The 20,203-nt window shown below is 49.3% G+C and overlaps 1 protein-coding gene across 5 annotated transcripts in view; it reads right to left on the bottom strand.

Moving 5' to 3' along the window:
* Nucleotides 1-20,203, bottom strand: part of LOC138296693 (adhesion G protein-coupled receptor F5-like) — a 912,996-nt gene that overhangs the window by 113,077 nt on the left and 779,716 nt on the right. For all 5 annotated transcript variants that reach the window (XM_069236060.1, XM_069236064.1, XM_069236063.1 and 2 more), the window contains one exon: nt 1,045-2,454. In XM_069236060.1, coding sequence (XP_069092161.1) covers nt 1,045-2,454 — 1,410 coding nt within the window. The remainder of the gene's footprint in view (nt 1-1,044; nt 2,455-20,203) is intronic.

Here is a 20,203-nt window from a genome sequence, read left to right as displayed (position 1 = left end):
ACACAAACTAAAATTAACATGGGCCCCCCTACATGGCACTGTGCCAAATGGCCATGCCCAGGGGACAGCAGTCCCCTGGGCATGGCCTTTGGGCACGGGGGCATGACTCCTGTCTTTGCTAAGACAGGAGTCATGTACATGGGGGTTGTACGTCAAAGAAATGACGCTAGTCAGGTTAGAGTAATTTTTTTTACCCTGACCTGATTAGCACCATTCTTCAACGCACAACCTCTAGTCTTCTCTACGCCGCCCCTACATGGTTAGCATAATTTATTTTGACGCTAACCGGGCCTTAGCTCTGGCTAGCGTCAATCCTTAAATATGATGCCCGGCTGGTGTCTAGGAATGGCGTTAGCTGGCGGTATACTTTTTGACGCAAACCTGCATTAACACAGGTTTGCGTCAAAAAGTATAAATCAGGGCCATAATTGTATTTTGTAAGTTGGCGATGCGTAAAGAAAACGTGGCTCATATGCAGCGCAAAAAAAGTATTAATATAGGCCTATGTTGGGGGTAAATTATTATTTTCATGACTCAGACATATACAATTACATTTTTGTGAACCTTGTCAGAAAGTCAGGGTTAGAAACTGGTGACTAATGTATTTCGGGCACTTATTGAATCAAGTGCTCCTAATAAAAAACAGCAAATCCTTTTAGAAAAAAATGTATATGAAGGACAAACAGGAATTCGGCGTATCACTTGTTTTCTTGCTCAAGCAGCATAACCAGTCCAGGATTTTTTTTTTTACTTTAGACATTGTAAAATGTTGTCTTTTTCTAATAGAAGCAACAGGACAACAAATTATAAAATGCAAAGAAAATTACCCGCGCTTCTCACGCATGTAACTGGGAAATTTAAAAAATATGCAAAAGGTTGGTTTCAGTTACACAATGGCTGATGCTTTATCTGATGATTTCAGCGAGGTCAGGCCATTATTTTAGCATTTTTTCAGAGGGTGTCATCATATTTGCAAACCAAAGAATTATACTCAATGTATAACTCTAAATTTTAACCAATTGGCAAGACATTATATATACTAACCTGCAGCGAATTCAGAAGCGAAAATATTACGTTGAGCGCATAGTCATTTGTTATCAATGTTCCTATTCCAAATCCCCAGGTCAGGCCTAGCAGTGGTGTTAAGATGGCGACGCTTTTAGCAATCTTGACCAGCATGCTCCTCTCTTCTTTTTTTGGCTTATCTCCAACAGAAGGTCTCAGTAGTATTATGATGACCACAGCGAGTATGATGAAATTGACAGCAACAATGGTTAAGGCGGGTATGACAAATGCAAGGAATGCCCTGGTATTCATGATGTTAAGCCAACAGCTATTGCCTTCTCTGTAATAGTTCTGTGGCCTTGTAGCAGCTACAGTAACAACTGTTATGAGGAGGGGGCATCCGTAGCCCAAGGAAAGTGCTCTGGCTAACATAGTTGTCTTACTCATATCATTAAAAACAAAAACCAGGCTATAAAAGAGAATGAGGCCCATGGTGAGCATCCAAAAAAACAGTGCAAGGTAGAAAAAGTGGATAAAAAATGTAGCAGCATCACAAGCTTGTGTTGTGCTTGATGTAGCATTGGTGTAAGTGTGACTGGACACCTGAGGTGTGAGGCTTGCTCCAATGATGAACCAAATATCAGCAATCAGAAGTGATACAGCGATGTTCACGAAGCACACATGCCGCATGTAGGAGGTTTTATTTTTGGTAACAGATTTCCAAACCAATGCCTCAATTATGAGGCAAAGAAATAAGCTTCCAATGGAAATGCCCACACCAATGTAAGTGATGTACTCCAAGGTGGCCCGCTTCTGTTTTTCTTCCTCTGTTATATTGCCTCCAGATGGTGAGGACGACATTAATATTGAGAATGCAGTCAAGTGATCACAAGTACAAAGGACTTGGTCTTCTTCCTCAGCGGCTCTGCAGCCCGAGGTGTCCCACTCGCCTGATCCGTTGGCATTGAACATCCAGAAGACGCAGGAGGCGTTTGATAGCGAGCTGTTGATTTTCTTAAACGTCATTGATATCTTAAAATCTTCCCTTGAATTGGTGCCGTTCTGGTCTCTCACAACTGTTGACATCACCAACCCATTCACAGACTGATTCAGGTTTCCTGTCAAAATGTTACTCAATGATGAATAAGCAATGGTGATCAAACTGGAGCTACGAATACTCGCCAGGGTCTCGTTAGGAATGGCCACTTGCCCTGTTGTAGTTCCAAAAGCAAAGCCTTCTTTATAGCTGTCAGTCTTATTAGTGACAACGATGCCTTTCAAAATGATGGTCTCTGTCTTTCGTGTGATGCTTTTGTTTATCTGAAGCCCTTTTGAAAATGTCTCTGTGGACTCAAGCAGCCTAGAGCCGCCCTCAATCCTCCGTGCTTCATTCACAGATGTCCATATGTCTTGGTTCTTCACAATCACATCTGCTGTATTGAGAAAGTTCTGCAACAAATAGAAAAAATAATAAGGTTACGTGACAACACTGAAAAATCAAACAACAGATATGCAAATACAGTACAAAGAAGTTGTTATAGAAATTACGCCATGAAATACCAACTTTGCGCTTTATTGAAAAGTGTATTATTTGTAAAGTGCAGACAAATGTGAGGGCTCAGGTTCTAGGCACAGCAAACAATGTAACAGGTTAAATCAGATAACAAGTCTCTGTCAAAGAGATATTATACAGACTCGTAGAAATACAGTGCTAGACCTGGCATCCTTGGTGTGGTTTCCTCTCACTTTTTGCCTCATGACCTCCTGTTTTCTGACTTCATTTTTGCTGGCTTTAGGATTCAGTACACTTTACGCTTGACGACCAGTGCTAAAGTGCAGGCACTCTGTACTCTAAAACATGGTCAGATTGGCTTATCCACAAGTGGCATAATTAATTTACTTGTAAGTCCCTAGTAAAGTGCACAACATGTCCAGGGCCTGTAAGATAAATGCTGCTATTGGACCCGCAGCACTGATTGTGGAACCTTCAGAAAGTTTGTATTTTCTTAATTTAACTTTTAGACCTGACAGCCTTATGGTGGTCACCTTCAACTTTTTGCCTGCCTCCCTCCACTTTTTGACACTGTTTTTGCTGGTCTTAGGCCTCTGCACACTTTACCACTGTTAACCAGTACTAAAGTGCATATGTACTATCCCTTAAAACATGGTGACATTGGCTCATACCCCAATGGCTTATTTAATTGACTTATAAGTCCCAGGTAAAGTGCACTACATGTCCCCAGGGCCTGCAGATTAAATGCTACTAGTGGGCCTGCAGCACTGCTTCTGCCACCCACATAAGTAGCCCCTTCACCATGTCTCAGGTCTGCCATTGCAAGGCCTGTGTGTGCAGTTTCACAGCCAATTCGACTTGGCATTTAAAAGTACTTGCCAAGCCTTAAACTACCCTTTTTCTACATATACGTCACCCCTAAGGTAGGCCCTAGGTAACCCCTAGGGCAGGGTGCTGTGTGGGTAAAAAATAGGACATGTACCTGTGTAGTTCATATGTCCTGGTAGTGTAAAAATCCTAAAATTCATCTTACACTGCTGTGCGGCCTGCTCCTTTCATAGGCTACCATTAAGGCTACCCTCATATACTGTTTGAGTGGTAGATTCTGATCTGAAAGGAGTAACAAGGTCATATTTAGTATGGCTAGAATGGTAATACAAAATCCTGCTGACTGGTGAAGTTGCATTTAATATTGCTGTTTTAGAAATGCCACCTTTAGAAAGTGAGCGTTCCTCTGCACGTAAATGCTTCTGTGCCTCCCAATCCACATCTGGCTGGATTAAGTTGACAGTTCCCTTGTGCATTTTACTCAGACAAACACAGGATGCTCAGTCACACCTGCACACATCTGCGTACTGAATGGGTCTTCCTGGGCTGGGAGGGTGGAGGGATGGACTCTTACATGTCAAAGGACAGTGGTCTGCCCTCACACCATGCACTGGCAAACCCCCTACTGGGATCCTGGCAGACAGGATGGAACTGAAAGGGGACCTTGCGCACTTCTAAGCCACTCTTGAAGTCTTCCACTTCAAAGGCACATTTGGGTATATAAATCCTACCAACTCAGACACTTCTTGACAAGATACCTCCTGGGAAAGAAACTCTGAACCAGAACCTGCAATCTTCTAGGAGAAGCTGCCTGGCTACCCAAAGGACTCACCTGACTACTTTGCTGTAAAGGACTGATGCCTTGCTGTTGCCCTGCTGCATTTCTTCCCTATGGCTCTGCTGAGAAGTGCTCTCCAAGGGCTTGGATTGAGCTTGCCTCCTGTTTCCTGAAGTCTCTGGGCCAAAAAGACTTAGGGGGTCATTCTGACCCCGGCCGGCGGCGGAAGCCGCCGGCCTGGCTGGATCCGCCAGAATACCGCTGCGCGGTCAAAAGACCGCCGCGGGTATTCTGGGTTTCCCGCTGGGCTGGCGGGCGACCGCCAGAAGGCCGCCCGCCAGCCCAGCAGGAAACACCCTTCCATGAGGATGCCGGCTCCGAATGGAGCCGGCGGAGTGGAAGGGGTGCGACGGGTGCAGGTGCAGTTGCGATTTTCAGTGTCTGCATGGCAGACACGGAAAATCTTGGTGGGGCCCTGTTACGGGGGCCCCTGCAGTGCCCATGCCATTGGCATGGGCACTGCAGGGGCCTCCAGGGGCCCCACGACATCCCATACCGCCATCCTGTTCCTGGTGGCCAAAACCGCCAGGAACAGGATGGCGGTATGGGGGTCGGAATCCCCATGGCGGCGCAGCAAGCTGCGCCGCCATGGAGGATTCCCCAGGGCAGCGGAAAACCGGTGGTACACCGTCGGTTTTCCGTTTCTGACCGCGGCTGTACCGCCGCGGTCAGAATGCCCAAGGGAGCACCGCCAGCCTGTTGGCGGTGCTCCCGCGTCGTTGGCCCTGGCGGATTTTACCGCCAGGGTCAGAATGACCCCCTTAATCTCTGCAAATAACTGCAGTGAAAATCGACGAAAAGCCTGCCCTGCGGTGAGCAAACCACCGCATTAACGAACCGGAATGAAACAGCCTGGCTCCCCGAGTAGAGATCGAAACAGCACCAGCGTTTTGACCAGAACTTCGACTCACGGCCCACTGGATCGACGCATCACCAAGCCGGAACAACGCAGCCTGACTTCCTGCTAGATGAATCGATGCAGCGCCTGCCGTGTGACAGAAATTTCCCTGCATCGCTGCCAGATCAATGCAGCTTTTGCTCGCCCAGGATTTCTCCACATCATCCCTGGGGCATCCATATACCCCGCAACCCAAGAGGATCCAAGCCTGCGCACAGGAAATCAACGCAAAGCCGTTGCTGTGTGGACAAACATCGACGCATCTCTGTGTGCGCCCGGAGAAACCGACGCACACCTCCCTGTTTTCCACGCATCTCCTCCTCTGCGGTCCTGTGCAGATGATTTAGACGCAAACCAGGAACTTTGTGCTTGCAAGAGAGACATTTCTCTTTAAGAACTAAAGACTCTATTTATCACAAAAGTAATATCTTAATTTGTATTTATCAAATCTTGATCATTTGACCTCAATTTACTCAGATAAATATTCTATATTTTTCTAAACCTCTACGGTGTATTTTTGTGGTGTTATACTATGTTACTGCATGATTTATTGCACAAATACTTTACACATTGTGTTCTAAGCCTGACTGCTCAGTGCCACGCTACCAGAGGGTGGGCACAGGATAATTTGGATTGTGTGTGACTAGAGTAAGTGTCCTTGCTTGGTCGGGGGGTAAAAGTCCCCATTTCTAATATTGGTGGCAGGGATGGGATAGGACTTGTATTTATGCAGTAACATACAAAAGCTACGTGTACACTACCTACCCACAGTTGAAGGTCAACTTGATTTTTCAAAATCTTTTTCTACAATCTCAAACATGTCTCTGGCAGGGTCTCAAGCAGGAGCTGAAGAGACTGACCTAGCCAAGCTGGAGACATACACTGTTAACCAGCTGAAGGGGTTCTGCAAGGGGATGAGAGTACCTACCCAGGGTTCCTCCAGAAAGAAGGAATACCAAAGGGCGCTGAGGGCCTGGGCAGAAGCCTGTACACAGGAGAATGATGAGGAGGAGGAGCCAGAGGATGGCCCCCAGAGGATTTGTCACCAGCAGTGAGGGATGTTACCCCTGGAATTGTGCCCCTTGGTATACCAGGGAACAGTGTCTCTAGCCATTGGCTGACCGCAGAGAAAAGGAGGGAGGAGAGAGAATTCCATTTGAAGATGGCAAAGTTAAACATGGAGGCAGAAGAGAGGAAGGCTGAGAGAGAGGCCAAACAAGCTGAGGCTGAAAGGGCTTTGGCTGAGAAGAAAATTCTTATGGCTCATGAACTGAGTCTCACAAAGTTGGAGATCAAGGTGAGGCAGTCCGAGTCCAGCAGTGATGGTGGCAGCAAACATGCAGGACCTGCTGGAAAAAAGAAGTTTCGTATACCCAAAAATGTGGTGCCAAGTTATGTGTTGGGAGATGACATTGATAAGTGGTTGGCTGCTTATAAAGTTGCACTAAGGGCTCATGGGGTTTCTGAAGAGCAATGGGAGCAGCCTTGTGGTGGTATGTATCAGTTGTGGGGAGGGACACACTCCTTGCATTGGACCCAAGGGATCCAACCACATATGCACCCATTAAACCCGCTTTACTTGCCAAGTTTGGGCTGCCTTCTGAGAAGTACCATCAGAGGTTCAGGGACAGCACCAAACTCTCCATACAGATCTGGGTAGACTTTTTTGATTTCTCCAGTAAGGCACTGAATGGATGGGTGCAGGGCAGTAAAGTAGATGACTAGTTGGGGTCATATAATTTGATCCCAAAAGAGCATATGTTCAGTGTTTGCTTTACAGAGTTGCGCCAGCACCTAGTTGACAGTAAGCTGACTGATCCTAGAAAGCTTGCTGAGGAGGTAGACCTCTGGGTTAGAACCAGAGTGTCCAAAAAGGTACCTGGGGGGGACACCCATAAAGGTGGTCAGGGTTCCCACCAGAAGAAAGAGGGGGGAGGAAAACTTAAAAATGAGTTCTCAAAAGGCCCCCAAAACAATTCCCCAGGGAGGGGGGTGGTAAGCAATCATCACTTGAATCTGAGAAGAAGTCAGGGTACTTTGATAAAAAAGAAAGGGAAGTTTATAACCAAATGCTTAGAGTGCTTCAGGCATGGACACTCCAAGGGGAACCCCCAGTGTCCGAAGAGGGCACAGCCCACCACTGGAGGGCAGACACCTGAGTTGGCTAGTGTAGCACTTGGGGGGGGATAGTCCCTGTTAGCTTTAGGGAACAGATAGAGGTATCACTAGCATCCCTGGGAGATGGGGAAATGGTGCCAAAAACCCACATGCCTGCCAATACTTCCAAGTATAGACAGTAGGTCACCATTAATGGGCAAAGGGTGGAGGCTCTGCGTGATACAGGAGCCAGTATGACAACTGTCAGGGGTCAGCTGGTATCAGCAGAGCAGGTCATCCCCAATACATTCCACCAGGTCATAGTCACTGACAATCGCAAGAGCCTCCTACTGGTAGCTCTGGTTCCCTTTGAGTGAGTGGGATCTCTGGTACTCTAAAAGTAGCTGTGAGTCCTGCCATGCCTGTAGATTGTCTGTTAGATGACCTTTAGAATGCTACCTGGAAGGAGGTGGAGCTCAGGTCCCACCTGGGGATGTTAGGTTTGCCTGAATGGGTCTGCATGACCACACGGTCGATGGCTGCCCAGGAAGAGAGTCAAGGTCGTCTGGAGCCTGGAACAATGGCCCAGACAGCTGCACAGAAGAAGGGCAATGGGCACGGGAAACCGTCCCCAGAGTCTCCTGCACTGGTTGACGGGCCCCAGAAGAGGAGGACCCTGAGCCAACTGGGGAAGACATTGCCGCCATGGATAACCTGCCTGAGCTTGCTGGCTGGTAAGTAGAGGGTGTGCCAACCAGGGAGGAATTCTGCCAAGCGCAGAAAGAGGGCCCCACTCTTGAGGGTCTGAGGCAACAGGCCTCAGCCTAAGCAGCAAGTGAAGCCTCTGGTGATCACCACATATATTTGGAGAATGATTGCCTCTACAGTGAGCCTAAGTAGTGGCTGCAGGGACAGCACGTGTGCTGGTGGTCCCCAGTGTTACTGGGCCTTCCTACTGGGCCTAGCTCATGACATCCCCCTGGCGGGACATTTGGGACAAGACAAGACCTTTGGCAGGCTTGTCACCCTCTTTTATTGGCCACGAATTTAGGATAGTCTCAGATGCTTTTTGTAGGTCTTGCCCAACCTGCCAGGCTAGTTGGAAGACATGGAAAAGGCTAAAGCCCCCCCTGATTCCATTCCCCGTCGTTGCCACCCCATTTGAAAGCGTGGACATCAACGTCATTGGTCCCCTGGATCCAAAAACCACCCTAGGCAATAGGTTTATCCTGGTTTTGGTGGACCATGCCACCCGCTGTCCAGAGGCAATCCCTCTAAGAACAGTGACTGCACTGGTGGTGACCAGAGCTCTAATGGGGATAATTGCCCATGTGGGGTTCCCAAAGGAGGTTGTGTCTGACAGAGGCACAAACGTCATGACAGCGTACATGAAGTCCATGTGGGATGAATGTGGGGTAACCTATCAGTTTACCACCCCTTGGGCTTGTTGAAAGGTTCAACAAGACCGTGAAAGGCACGGTCACTGGCCTGCCTGACGCCATTAGGCGTAAGTGGGACATCCTCTTGCCATGCCTTCTCTTTGCTTATAGGGAGGTGCCCCAGAAAGGGGTTGGGTTTAGCACCTTTGAACTTCTCTATGGATACCCTGTCAGGGGACCATTAAGCATAGTCAAGGATGGGTGGGAGAAAGCTCCCAGGAACCCTCCCCCCCACAGGATGTAGTCAGTTACATGCTGGCCCTCAGCAACCAGATGCAGCGTTTCTCGAAACAGGCCAAGAGCAACCTCGAGGCCAGTCAAGAGGTGATGAAGGAATGGTATGACCAGAAGGCCACCCTGGTAAAATTCTCACCTGGAGCCAAAGTATGGGTAATGGAACCAGTAGAGCCTAGAGCTCTCCAAGACTGCTGGACTGGCCCATTTGAAATCAAGGAGCAAAATGTGGAGGCCACTTACCTAGTGGACCTCAAGACCCCGAGAAACCCTCTAAGTCAGTGGTTCCCAACCTTTTGACTTCTGTGGACCCCCATTTTATCAATACTGGAGCCCGGACCCCCAATGAATCATTATTGGAACAAGGGGACCCCCGAGGAGTCATTACTGATAGCTGGGACCTAATATTATTAAATGTTTTAAGCAGCTGCGGACCCCCTGAGGAGGCTTTGCGGACCCCCAGGGTTCCCCGGCCCACAGGTTGGGAACCCCTGCTCTAAGTGTACTCCACTACAACAGACTGAAGCCTCATTTTTAGAGGTCTGAGGTCAGCTTGCTTATAGTGACAGATAAGGGAATGGAAGAGGAGACTGAGCCTCACCCCAACGTCCTCTCTGCCAAGGAAGGTGATGGGTCAGTGGAGATTGTTAATCTCTTTGACTCCCTGACTGTACATCAGAGAGGAGACTGCTAGGAGTTGTAGGAGCAGTTCTCCTCCCTGTTCTCCCTCACGCCTGGGCTCACACACTTGTGTGTCCACGTTATTGACACAGCAGACAGTACACCTGTAGAGAATAAAATGTACAGGGTGTCAGATAAGGTGAGGTCCAGCATGAAGGATGAAGTTGCCAAGATGCTGGCTCTTGGGGAGATAGAGAAGTCCAGCAGTCCATGGTCCAGCCCAGTGGCGTTGGTTCCGAAGGCTGCTGTCCTGGTGCAAAGCCAGAAGTCAGGTTCTGCGTGGGCTACCGGGGTCTCAACACTGTCACAAAGACAGATCCTCACCCCATTCCCCTAGCTGATGAGCTCGTAGACAGGCTAGGCGCTGCCAAGTTCTTTAGTACCTTTGACCTCACATCAGGGTACTGGCAGATCGCCTTGACTGAAGGGGCTCAAGAGAGATCCTCTTTTTCTACGCCTGAGGGCCTTTACCAGTTCAAAGTAATGCCCTTTGGATTGAAAAATGCCTCCTCTACCTTCCAACGGTTGGTTTATGGGGTCCTAGCTGGCAAGGATGTCTTCTGCGCAGCCTACCTAGATGACATTGCCATCTATAGTTCTAGCTGGGAGGAACATCTGCTCTACCTCAAGGATGTGCTTTAGGCCCTGCAACAAATCAAATCAAATCAAATCATTAGCATTTATAAAGCGCGCTACTCACCCGTGCGGGTCTCAAGGCGCTAGGGACAAAGGGGGTGGTTATCGCTGCTCGAACAGCCAGGTCTTTAGGAGTCTCCGGAAAGCGGAGTGGTCCTGGGTGGTCCTGAGGCTGGTGGGGAGGGAGTTCCAGGTCTTGGCCGCCAGGAAGGAGAAAGATCTCCCACCCGCTGTGGAGCGTCGGATGCGAGGGACGGCGGCGAGTGCGAGGCCAGAGGAGCGGAGGGGGCGGGTGGGGACGTAGAAGTTGAGGCGTCTGTTAAGGTATTCCGGTCCCTTGTCGTGGAGGGCTTTGTGTGCGTGGGTGAGAAGTCGGAAGGTGATCCTTTTGCTGACTGGGAGCCAATGCAGGTGTCTCAGGTGTGCGGAGATGTGGCTGCTGCGGGGTACGTCGAGGATGAGGCGGGCCGAGGCGTTTTGAATGCGTTGTAGGCGATTTTGGAGTTTGGCTGTGGTCCCAGCGTAGAGGGTGTTGCCGTAGTCCAGGCGGCTCGTGACGAGGGCGTGGGTCACGGTTTTTCTGGTGTCGGCGGGGATCCAGCGGAAGATCTTGCGGAGCATGCGGAGGGTGAGGAAGCAGGCGGAGGACACGGTGTTGACTTGCTTGGTCATGGTGAGAAGAGGGTCCAAGATGAAGCCGAGGTTGCGGGCGTGGTCTGCGGGGGTCAGTGCGGTGCCGAGGGCCGTGGGCCACCAGGAGTCGTCCCAGGCGGACGGGGTGTTGCCGAGGATGAGGACTTCCGTTTTTTCAGAGTTCAGCTTTAGGCGGCTGAGCCTCATCCAATCTGCGACGTCCTTCATACCCTCTTGTAGGTTGGTCTTGGCACTGGTAGGGTCCTTGGTGAGGGAGAGTATAAGTTGGGTGTCGTCGGCGTAGGAGGTGATGATGATGTCGTGCTTGCGTACGATGTTGGCGAGGGGGCTCATGTAGACATTGAAGAGTGTCGGGCTGAGTGATGAGCCTTGAGGTACGCCGCAGATGATCTCAGTGGGTTCTGAGCGAAACGGAGGGAGGTAGACTCTTTGGGAGCGGTTTGCGAGGAAGGAGGCGATCCAGTCCAGGGCCACAGGCAGGCCTGACTGTAGGAAAGTACCATCTTCCTTGGCATGTTACCCCCATCTTTACCTGCATGTCAGTATGTTTTTGCCTGTCTCACTGGGATCCTGCTGGTCAGGGCCCCAGTGCTCATAGTTTATGGCCTAATGTGTGTGTCTGTATAGTGCTTGACTGTGTCACTGAGGCTCTGCTAATCAGAACCTCAGTGCGTATGCTCTCTCTGCTTTTAAATTTGCCACTGTAGGCTAGTGACTTCATTTACCAATTTCAATTGGCATACTGGACCCCCCTTATAAGTCCCTAGTATATGGTACCTAGGTACCCAGGGCATTGTGGTTCCAGGAGATCCTTATGGGCTGCAGCATTTCTTTTGCCACCCATGAGGAGCTCAGACAAACCCTTCCACAGGACTGCCATTGCAGCTTGCGTGAAATAGTGCACACACTATTTCACAGCCATTTTCACTGCACTTAAGTTACTTATAAATCACCTATATGCCTAACCTTCACTTGCTGAAGGTTAGGTGCAAAGTTACTAAGGATGAGGGCACCCTTGCAATAGCAAAGGTGCCCCCACATAGTTCAGGGCCATGTCCCGGGACTTTGTGAGTGCGGGGACGCCATTACAGGCGTGCACTACATATAGGTCAATACCTATATGTAGCTTCACAATGGTAACTCTGAATATGGCCATGTAACATGTCTAAGATCATGGAATTGTCCCCCCATGCCAAACCTGGTATTGGGGAGACAATTCAATGCATCCTGGGGGCTCCACCATGGACCTCCAGTACTGACAAACCAGCTTTCTGAGGCTTGCACAGCAGCTACAGCTGCTGCCACCTCATAGACAGGGTTCTGCCCTAACGGGGTCTGAGCAGCTCTTTCCCAGGAAGGCAGAACAAAGCATTTCCTCTGAGAGCAGGGTGTTATACCCTCTCCTTTTGGAAACAGGTGTTGAGGGCTGGGGAGGAGTAGCCTCCCCCAGCCTCTGGAAATGCTTTGAAGGGCACAGATGGTGCCCTCCTTGCATAAGCCAGTCTACACCTGTTCAGGGATCCCCCGGCCCCTGCTCTGGTGCAAAACTGAACAAAGGAAAGGGGAGTGACCACTCAATTTCCTGTCCATCACCACCCCAGGGGTGGTGCCAAGAGCTCCTCCAGTGCGTCCCAGACCTCTGCCATCTTGAATGCAGAGGTGTGAGGGCACAATGGAGCGCTCCTGATAGCTGCTTACCTGGTTAAGTGGCCAATCCTCCTCTGAGGGCTATTTAGGCTCTCTCCTGTGGGTTTCCCGTCGGATAACGAATGCAAGAGCTCACCAGAGTTCCTCTGCATCTCTCTCTTCAACTTCTGCCAAGGATCGACCGCTGAGAACTCCAGGACGCCTGCAAAACCACAACAAAGTAGCAAGATGACTACCAGCAACATTGTAGTGCCTAATCCTGCCGGCTTTCTTGACTGTTTCCTGGTGGTGCATGCTCTGTGGGCTGTCTGCCTTCACCCTGCACTGGAAGCCAAGAAGAAATCTCCTGTGGGTCGATGGAATCTTCCCCCTGCTTTCGCAGGCACCAAACTTCTGCTTCACGGTCCTCTGGGTCCCCTTTCATCTCAATGAGCGTCGTCCCTGGAATACAGGAGCTGGATCTAAGTGACCTTGACAGTCCAGTGGTCACTCTTTTCAAATTTGGTGTAGGTAAGTCCTTGCCTCCCCACGCCAGACAGTAATCTTGTGTACTACGTGAACTGCAGCTGCTAGGGCTTCTATGCACTTTTGCAAGGAATCCTTCATGCACAGAATAGCCCAGGTCCCCAGCACTCCGTCCTGCATTGCTCAACTCACTGAGTTGACCACTGATTTCGTGGGACCCTCCTTTGTAGTGTTGAGATGACTGCTGTGCTCAGATATCTTGAATGCCTGTTCAAGTGCTTCTGCGGGTGCTGCCTGCTTCTGCATGGGCTCTCTCTGCAGCTGAGCGCCCCCTCTGTCTCCTCCTCCAAGGGGCAACCTCCTGGTCCTCCCTGGGCCCAGGAAGCACCCCTTTTCTTCAACTGCAACCTTTGCAGCTAACAAGGCTTGTTTGCGGCCTTTCTGCGTGGAAACAGCTCTGCATCCTTCAGCACATCATGAGACATCTTCTGTGCAAAGGAGAAGTTCCTGGCATCTTCCGTTGTTGCAGAATCTTCAGCTTCTTCCACCCGGAGGCAGCCCTTTTGTACCTTCATCCAGGGTTTAGTGGACTCCTGCACCCCCCGGACACTTGCGTGACTCTTGGACTTGGTCCCCTTCCTTTACAGGTCCTCAGGTCCAGGAATCCATCTTCAGTGCTTTGCAGTCAGTTGTTGTCTTTGCAGAATCTTCTATCACAACGTTATTGTGTTTCTGGGGAAGTAGGGTCGCTTTACTCCTACTTTTCAGGGTCCTGGTGTGGGGTATCTCGGACACCCTTAGTGTTTTCTTACACTACCAGCGACCCTCTACTCACTACAAAAGGCCTGGGGTCCATTCATGGTTCGCATTCCACTTTTGGAGTATATGGTTTGTGTTGCCCCTAGGTCTATTGTATGCTATTGCATCCTATTGTATTCTACAGTGTTTGCACTACTTTTCTAACTGTTTACTTGCCTGATTTTGGTTTGTGTGTCTATTTTGTGTATTTTAATTACCTCCTAAGTGAGTATATCCTCTGAGATATTTTTGGCATATTGTCACCAAAATAAAGTACCTTTATTTTTAGTAACTCTGAGTATTCTGTTTGTTATGATATAGTACTATATGATATAAGTTGTATAGTAGGAGCTTTGCATGTCTCCTAGTTCAGCCTAAGCTGCTCTGCTATAGCTACCTCTATCAACCTAAGCTGCTAGAACACTACTAATCCACTAATAAGGGATTACTGGACCTGGCACAAGGTGTAAGTACCATCAGGTGCCCACTATAAGCCAGGCCAATCTCCTGTGTAACACCCTCTCTCAGAGGAGGAAATTATCTGTTCTGCCTTCCTGGGACTGGATTGCCCAGACCCCAGTAGGGCTGAAACCTGTTTGTGGGTTGGCAGCAGCGGTAGCTGCAGTGAAAACCCTAGAGAGCTAGTTTGGCAGTACCCGGGGTCCATGCTGGAGCCCCGGGGATGCATAGGATTGGCACTCCAATACCAGATTTGGCATGGGGGGACAATTCCATGATTTTAGACATGTTACATGGCCATATTCTGAGTTACCATTGTGAAGCTAAATATAGGTGTTTACCTATGTGTAGTGCACACGTTTAATGGTGTCCCCGCACTCACAAATTCTGGGGAAATTGCCCTGAACAATGTGGGGGTACCTTGGCTAGTGCCAGGGTGCCCTCACACCTAGTAACTTTGCACCTAACCTTCACTAAGTGAGGGTTAGACATATAGGTGACTTATAAGTTACTGAAGTACAGTGTAAAATGGCTGTGAAATAACGTGGACGTTATTTCACTCAGGCTGCAATGGCAGTCCTGTGTAAGAATTGTCTGAGCTCCCTATGGGTGGCAGAAGAAATGCTGCAGCACATAGGGATCTCCTGGAACCCCAATACCCTGGGTACTTAGGTATCATATACTAGGGAATTATAAGGGTGTTCCAGTGTGCCAATCAGAATTGGTGAAAATGGTCACTAGCCTGCAGTGGCAATTTAAAAAGCAGAGAGAGCATAAACACTGAGGCCCTGGTTAGCAGAGCCTCAGTGACACAGTTAGGCACCACACAGGGAACACATTTAGACCATAAACTATGAGCACTGGGGTCCTGGCTAGCAGGATCCCAGTGAGACAGGCAAAAACAAACTGACACACAAATAAAAATGGGGGTAACATGCCAGGCAAGATGGTACTTTCCTACAACAAGATACCTCCTTGGAAAGAAACTCTGAACCAGAACCTGCAACCTGCTAAGAGGAGCTGCCTGGCTGCCCAAAGGACTCAACTGACTGCTTTGCTGTAAGGGACTGCTGCCTTGCTGTTGCCGTGCTGCCTTGCTGCCCTCTGGCACTGCTGAGAAGTGCTCTCCAAGGGCTTGGATTGAGCTTACTTCCTGTTTCCTGAAGTCTCAGGGCCCAAAAGACTTAGGCCCTCATTACAACCCTGGCCGTCGGTGGAGAAGTGGCGGTAATACCGCAAACAAGCCGGCAGTAAAAAAATGGAATTACAAGCATGGTGGTGACCGCCGTGCAAAAGCGCCACTTCTCCACGACCCGCATACCGCCATGGATTTCGTAGGGTGCTGTACCGCCACGAAATCCATGGTGGTAGGCACTATCAGTGCCAGGGAATTCGTTCCCTGGCACTGATAGGGGTCTCCCCCATCCCCCTCCCCCTACCCTGAGTTCTCCCCCCAAACCCACAACCCCCCTACAATCCCCCAAAGGTGGTAGGACCCCTCTCCCCACCTCCCCCAACATTGAAACCCCCCCTACTGGCACACTTACACTCCAACTCCACATACACGCACACATACACACAGACATACACACAGAGAAACACACAGACAGACACGCACAGATTTTCCAAACACACAACACCCCCTGCATGCATACATGCACTCACACACCCCCTCTACACACTCACATGCACACCCCCATGCACGCACACAACACACAACACCCCTCACCCACCTCCCCTAACGGACGATCACCTTACCTGGTCCGGTGAACCTCCTGGAGGGAAAGGCAGCCATGGGGGCTGCTCCGCCACCAGCTCCCCGTGACCAGAACACGCCACACCGAATCATGGGACGTGATTCGGTGGACGGTGTTCTGATGATGTGGCGGTGGAGGTGGAGCAGCCTCCACTTCCCCGCCGACCGCCAGTATGGCTGCTGGCAGCTCTCTGTCCGAAAAAGGGGGAGGGCTGCCAGCAGTCATGATACACTGTGTGGAAAAACGCCTGCACTGGCGGTCTTCAGCACGGCGGTACCTCAGCGGTCTTGCTTAACGACCCCCGAGGTTGAAATGAGGCCCTAAATCTCCTTGTGCGACTAAAATCGACGCACAACCTGCCAGAATCAATGCACAGTCTGCCCTGCGGTGAGACAACCACTGCATCGCTGAAGTAGAACAACAACGCCCAGCTCCCCAAGTAGAGATCGGGGCAGCGCCAGTGTTTCCACCAGAACTTCGGCGCACGGCCCACCGGATCGATGCATCGCCGAGCCGGAACGACACAGCCTGACTATGAATCTGCGGTAAAATCCTGAGAGAGGAATCGATGCAGTGCCTGCCATGCAACAGAAATTTTCCCGCATCGCCCACCGGATAGACGCAGCTCTTGTGAGTTTGTCCTGCACACCCAGGATTTCTCCGCATCGTCCACGGGGCGTCCACATACCCCGCAACCGAAGGAGGATCCAAACCTGCGCGTCGGAAATCGACGCAAAGCTCTTGCTCCGTGGAAAAACATTGACGCATCGTCTGTGTGCGCACACCTACCCGTTTTCCACTCATCTCCTCCTCTGCCGTCCTGTGCGGGTAATTTAGAGGCAAACCATGTATTTTGTGCTTGCAAGAGACACTTATTGCTTTATAAGAACTAAAGATTCTATTTATCAGTACAAAAGTGATATCTCAACTTGTATTTATTAAATCTTGATCGTTTTGACCTTAATCTACTCAGATAAATATTCTATATATGTTTCTAAACCTGTGTGGTGTATTTTTGTGGTGTTATACTATGTTATTGCATGATTTATTGCACAATTACTTTACACACGGCCTTCTAAGATAAGCCTGACTGATCAGTGCCAAGCTACCAGACGGGGGGCACAGGAAAATGTGGATTGTGTTTGACTTACCCTGACTAGAGTAAGAGTCCTTGCTTATACAGGAGGTAACCTGACTGCCAACCAAAGAACACATTCTAACATTAACCATTATGTGTCTCTTCCTGTCTCTTTAATCAAGTCTGAGGTGGGTGACAGCTAGGCTTTGAGCATTCCCTCTAGAAAGTCACACACAAAAGGTCTGGGATGTGACATTTGCATCCTCATGGCCCATCACCAGGCTGATGGGTCTCCTGGGCTAGATGGGAGGGAGGAGCTGACACACCTGAGTAGGGCTTTGCGCCTGCCCGCACAAAGCCCTGCATAGCCCCCTGTACAGTGTCTGGAGAAATGGAAGGAAGGGCTGGGATCTTGTGCACTTTAAAGGCCTCTCTTTGAAGTCTCTCCTACTTCAAAGGCACAAGTGGGTATAAGTACTAGACCTCAAACCCCACAAAATCAGAACTATGATGGGACCAAGGACATTCTGCCTGGAAGAAGAGATGCTGTTCTGTAGGAGGTGCTGCCACTTACTGTCTGTTTTGCTGTGTTGACCTGCTGCTTGCTAGATTGTTTTGCTGCATGATGGACTGCAACTTTGTTACCTGATTTACTGTGTTGGCATGCTGCCTGCTGCTTCTTGCATGGGAGTGAGAAGGACTGGACCTGCTCTCCACATCCTTGAACCCAGGTTTCTCTAAGAGCTCTCTGGCTTGCCCCCTTCCTTGAAGTCTCAAGGCCATCAAAGACTTTCTTCAACTTTGCTTCAGCTGCTGGACTCTGCCAGCTGTGAGTCCTCCCTTGCCTGAGGTACCAACCCATGCCAAGGCCTCAGAAGTGGGTTCTGCAGCTGTTGTCTTCAAAAAGGGACACATCAAGACCATTGTGCCACTGCCACATTGCCTTTTTGATGATGGCACAGGACTTGATTGAGAGGTTTAACCACAATGCAGTGCTGATTCAAGGACATCACTGCATGGCTCGATGATGATGCATCAACGCAACTGTGAGGCTCCATGAAAACGCATCTACTCGCTTCTAACTCTTTGATGCTTGCTTCATCCAAGGCAATGTTTTCAGCTGGTCCTATGTGGGTCTTGTAGCCGACCTCCCCTCCATCCCAGTCTGCTTGAACCTTTGATTTAGCCCAGTCTAGTGTGACCTGAATTAACCCTTTTTATGCTACTGACTTTTAAGCACACATTGCAGTTTATTCTTTAACAACTCATATTTTGCCTTCTACTTATTGGATTTTTGTCGTTTTGGTCTTGCTTTGCTCAGGTAAATATTTTCCATTGTTTCTAAACTGCCGTGGAGTCATTTTGTGGTGTTTTCACTCAGTTACTGTAGTTTAAGTATTGCACAGATATTTTACACATTGCTCCTTAAGTTAAACCTGACTGCTCTGTGCCAAGCTACCAGAGGGTGAGCACAGGTTAATTTGGGTTGTGTATCTGACTCACTACGACTACGATTGTGGTCCTTACTTGGACAGGGTGCACATGTCTGCCAACTAACGACTCAATTTTTAACACAGGTAACATGAGTTTCAGGTTCACAGAAGACAATAACAGGATGTGCAACTTTATATAGAACAAAACAGTTCTGGAGGGAAAGGCTGAGAGCAATTCATATGGAATTATTCCGTGATGGGGCAGCTGAAGTCATTACGCTACTTCTGTCTGCTACACAATCAGGTTTCATTTTAGGTTACCCTTCAAACTGGTTAATTTTTTAGTCTAGTCTTAGGTATTTGGGGAAATGTGTTCCAGGGTTTTCTACTCCTGTTATATTTAGTGATCCTTAACCTAATAGGGATGAGCCCCATTTTGGGATGAACAATTTGCAGTCCGTACAGGAGTGAAGCATAAGTGTTGAATTGTGAAAATGAAGTGTACGTGCTGTTTAAATGTTCAAAATCCTGTTTTTATATTTTAAGCTTTTTTTGTGAGCAGCAAATAAAAGTGAGACAAAACTTGTATTTATGTTTCCTATTTTTTTTTCACAAAGCAGAATCACTGGGGCGGTCATTCTTGACACAAAGTAAAAGCTATTGCAGTTAAATATTTAAAAGCAAAACAACATTACGTAATAATTCTATACTTTCTGCAGTAAATGGGTGCGAGAACATAAATGATGAAACTGGTTACCATCAATGTAACATATAGGTCCTCATTACGGGTGTGGCGGTCTTACCGCTGTGGAACCGGAAGTAAAGACTGCCGCAACACAAGTAGGCAGGTTTGGCCGTAGCTAAACTGCCACAATGCTGTCCGGCCCGCCAGTGTCATTTCACCAAGGTGATAGGCGGTAGGCGGTAACCTCCTCCGGGCCGGCTTCAGGCCTAAGACCGCTGACTGTATTAGGAGGCAGCATACCGCCAGGCTTTTCGCGGCAGTTGCCCGCCACAAAAAGCCTGGCGCTAACGCACCCAGTGACAGGAATCCCCATTCCTGTCACTGGCACATGCACCTCCACACATCCACACACATGCAGACACCGGTGCACACACTTGCAAACACCCCTCCACCCATCCACACTCTTGCAAACAGCCCCCTGCCCAACCGCACACATCCATACAACCACCCCGCCCGCTCTCACACTGACATACACACACACACTCCCACTCGCACTCACACATATGCACCCCCTCTGCAATAATTCACACCCCTCCACACACGTATACATTCACACACTCCTCCCCCTCATCTACACTCTTGCACACACCCCCAACCGCACTCTTGCACACACCCCTCCTCATCCGCACTGTTGGACACAGACACCCCCATTTGCACACATACACTTGCACACAAACACCCCATTCGCACACATACGTGCACTCAGAGAGATACCCTGACCCCTCTGCATACAAACACATTTGCACTCACACCCCAACAACCCCCTCACCTTGGCTTCCATTCGAACACACGCACATCCTCCACGCACACATACATACACACATGCCCTCATGCACATATACACGCACATACCACACACATGCACCCAACACCCCCCTCCCTTACAGACAGTCCACTTACCTGTTTCGGCAAGGTGGTCATCCAGGAGGGGATGGGTCTTGGCGTCTGACACCGCTAGCACTGCACCGCTATACAAGACACTGCTGCACCGTATTATG

Source organism: Pleurodeles waltl, chromosome 5 (genome assembly GCF_031143425.1).
Source record: "Pleurodeles waltl isolate 20211129_DDA chromosome 5, aPleWal1.hap1.20221129, whole genome shotgun sequence".
NCBI classification, from domain to species: domain Eukaryota; kingdom Metazoa; phylum Chordata; class Amphibia; order Caudata; family Salamandridae; genus Pleurodeles; species Pleurodeles waltl.
The sequence above is the reverse complement of the archived record's forward strand: the minus strand, read 5'-3'. Positions and strand labels throughout refer to the sequence as shown.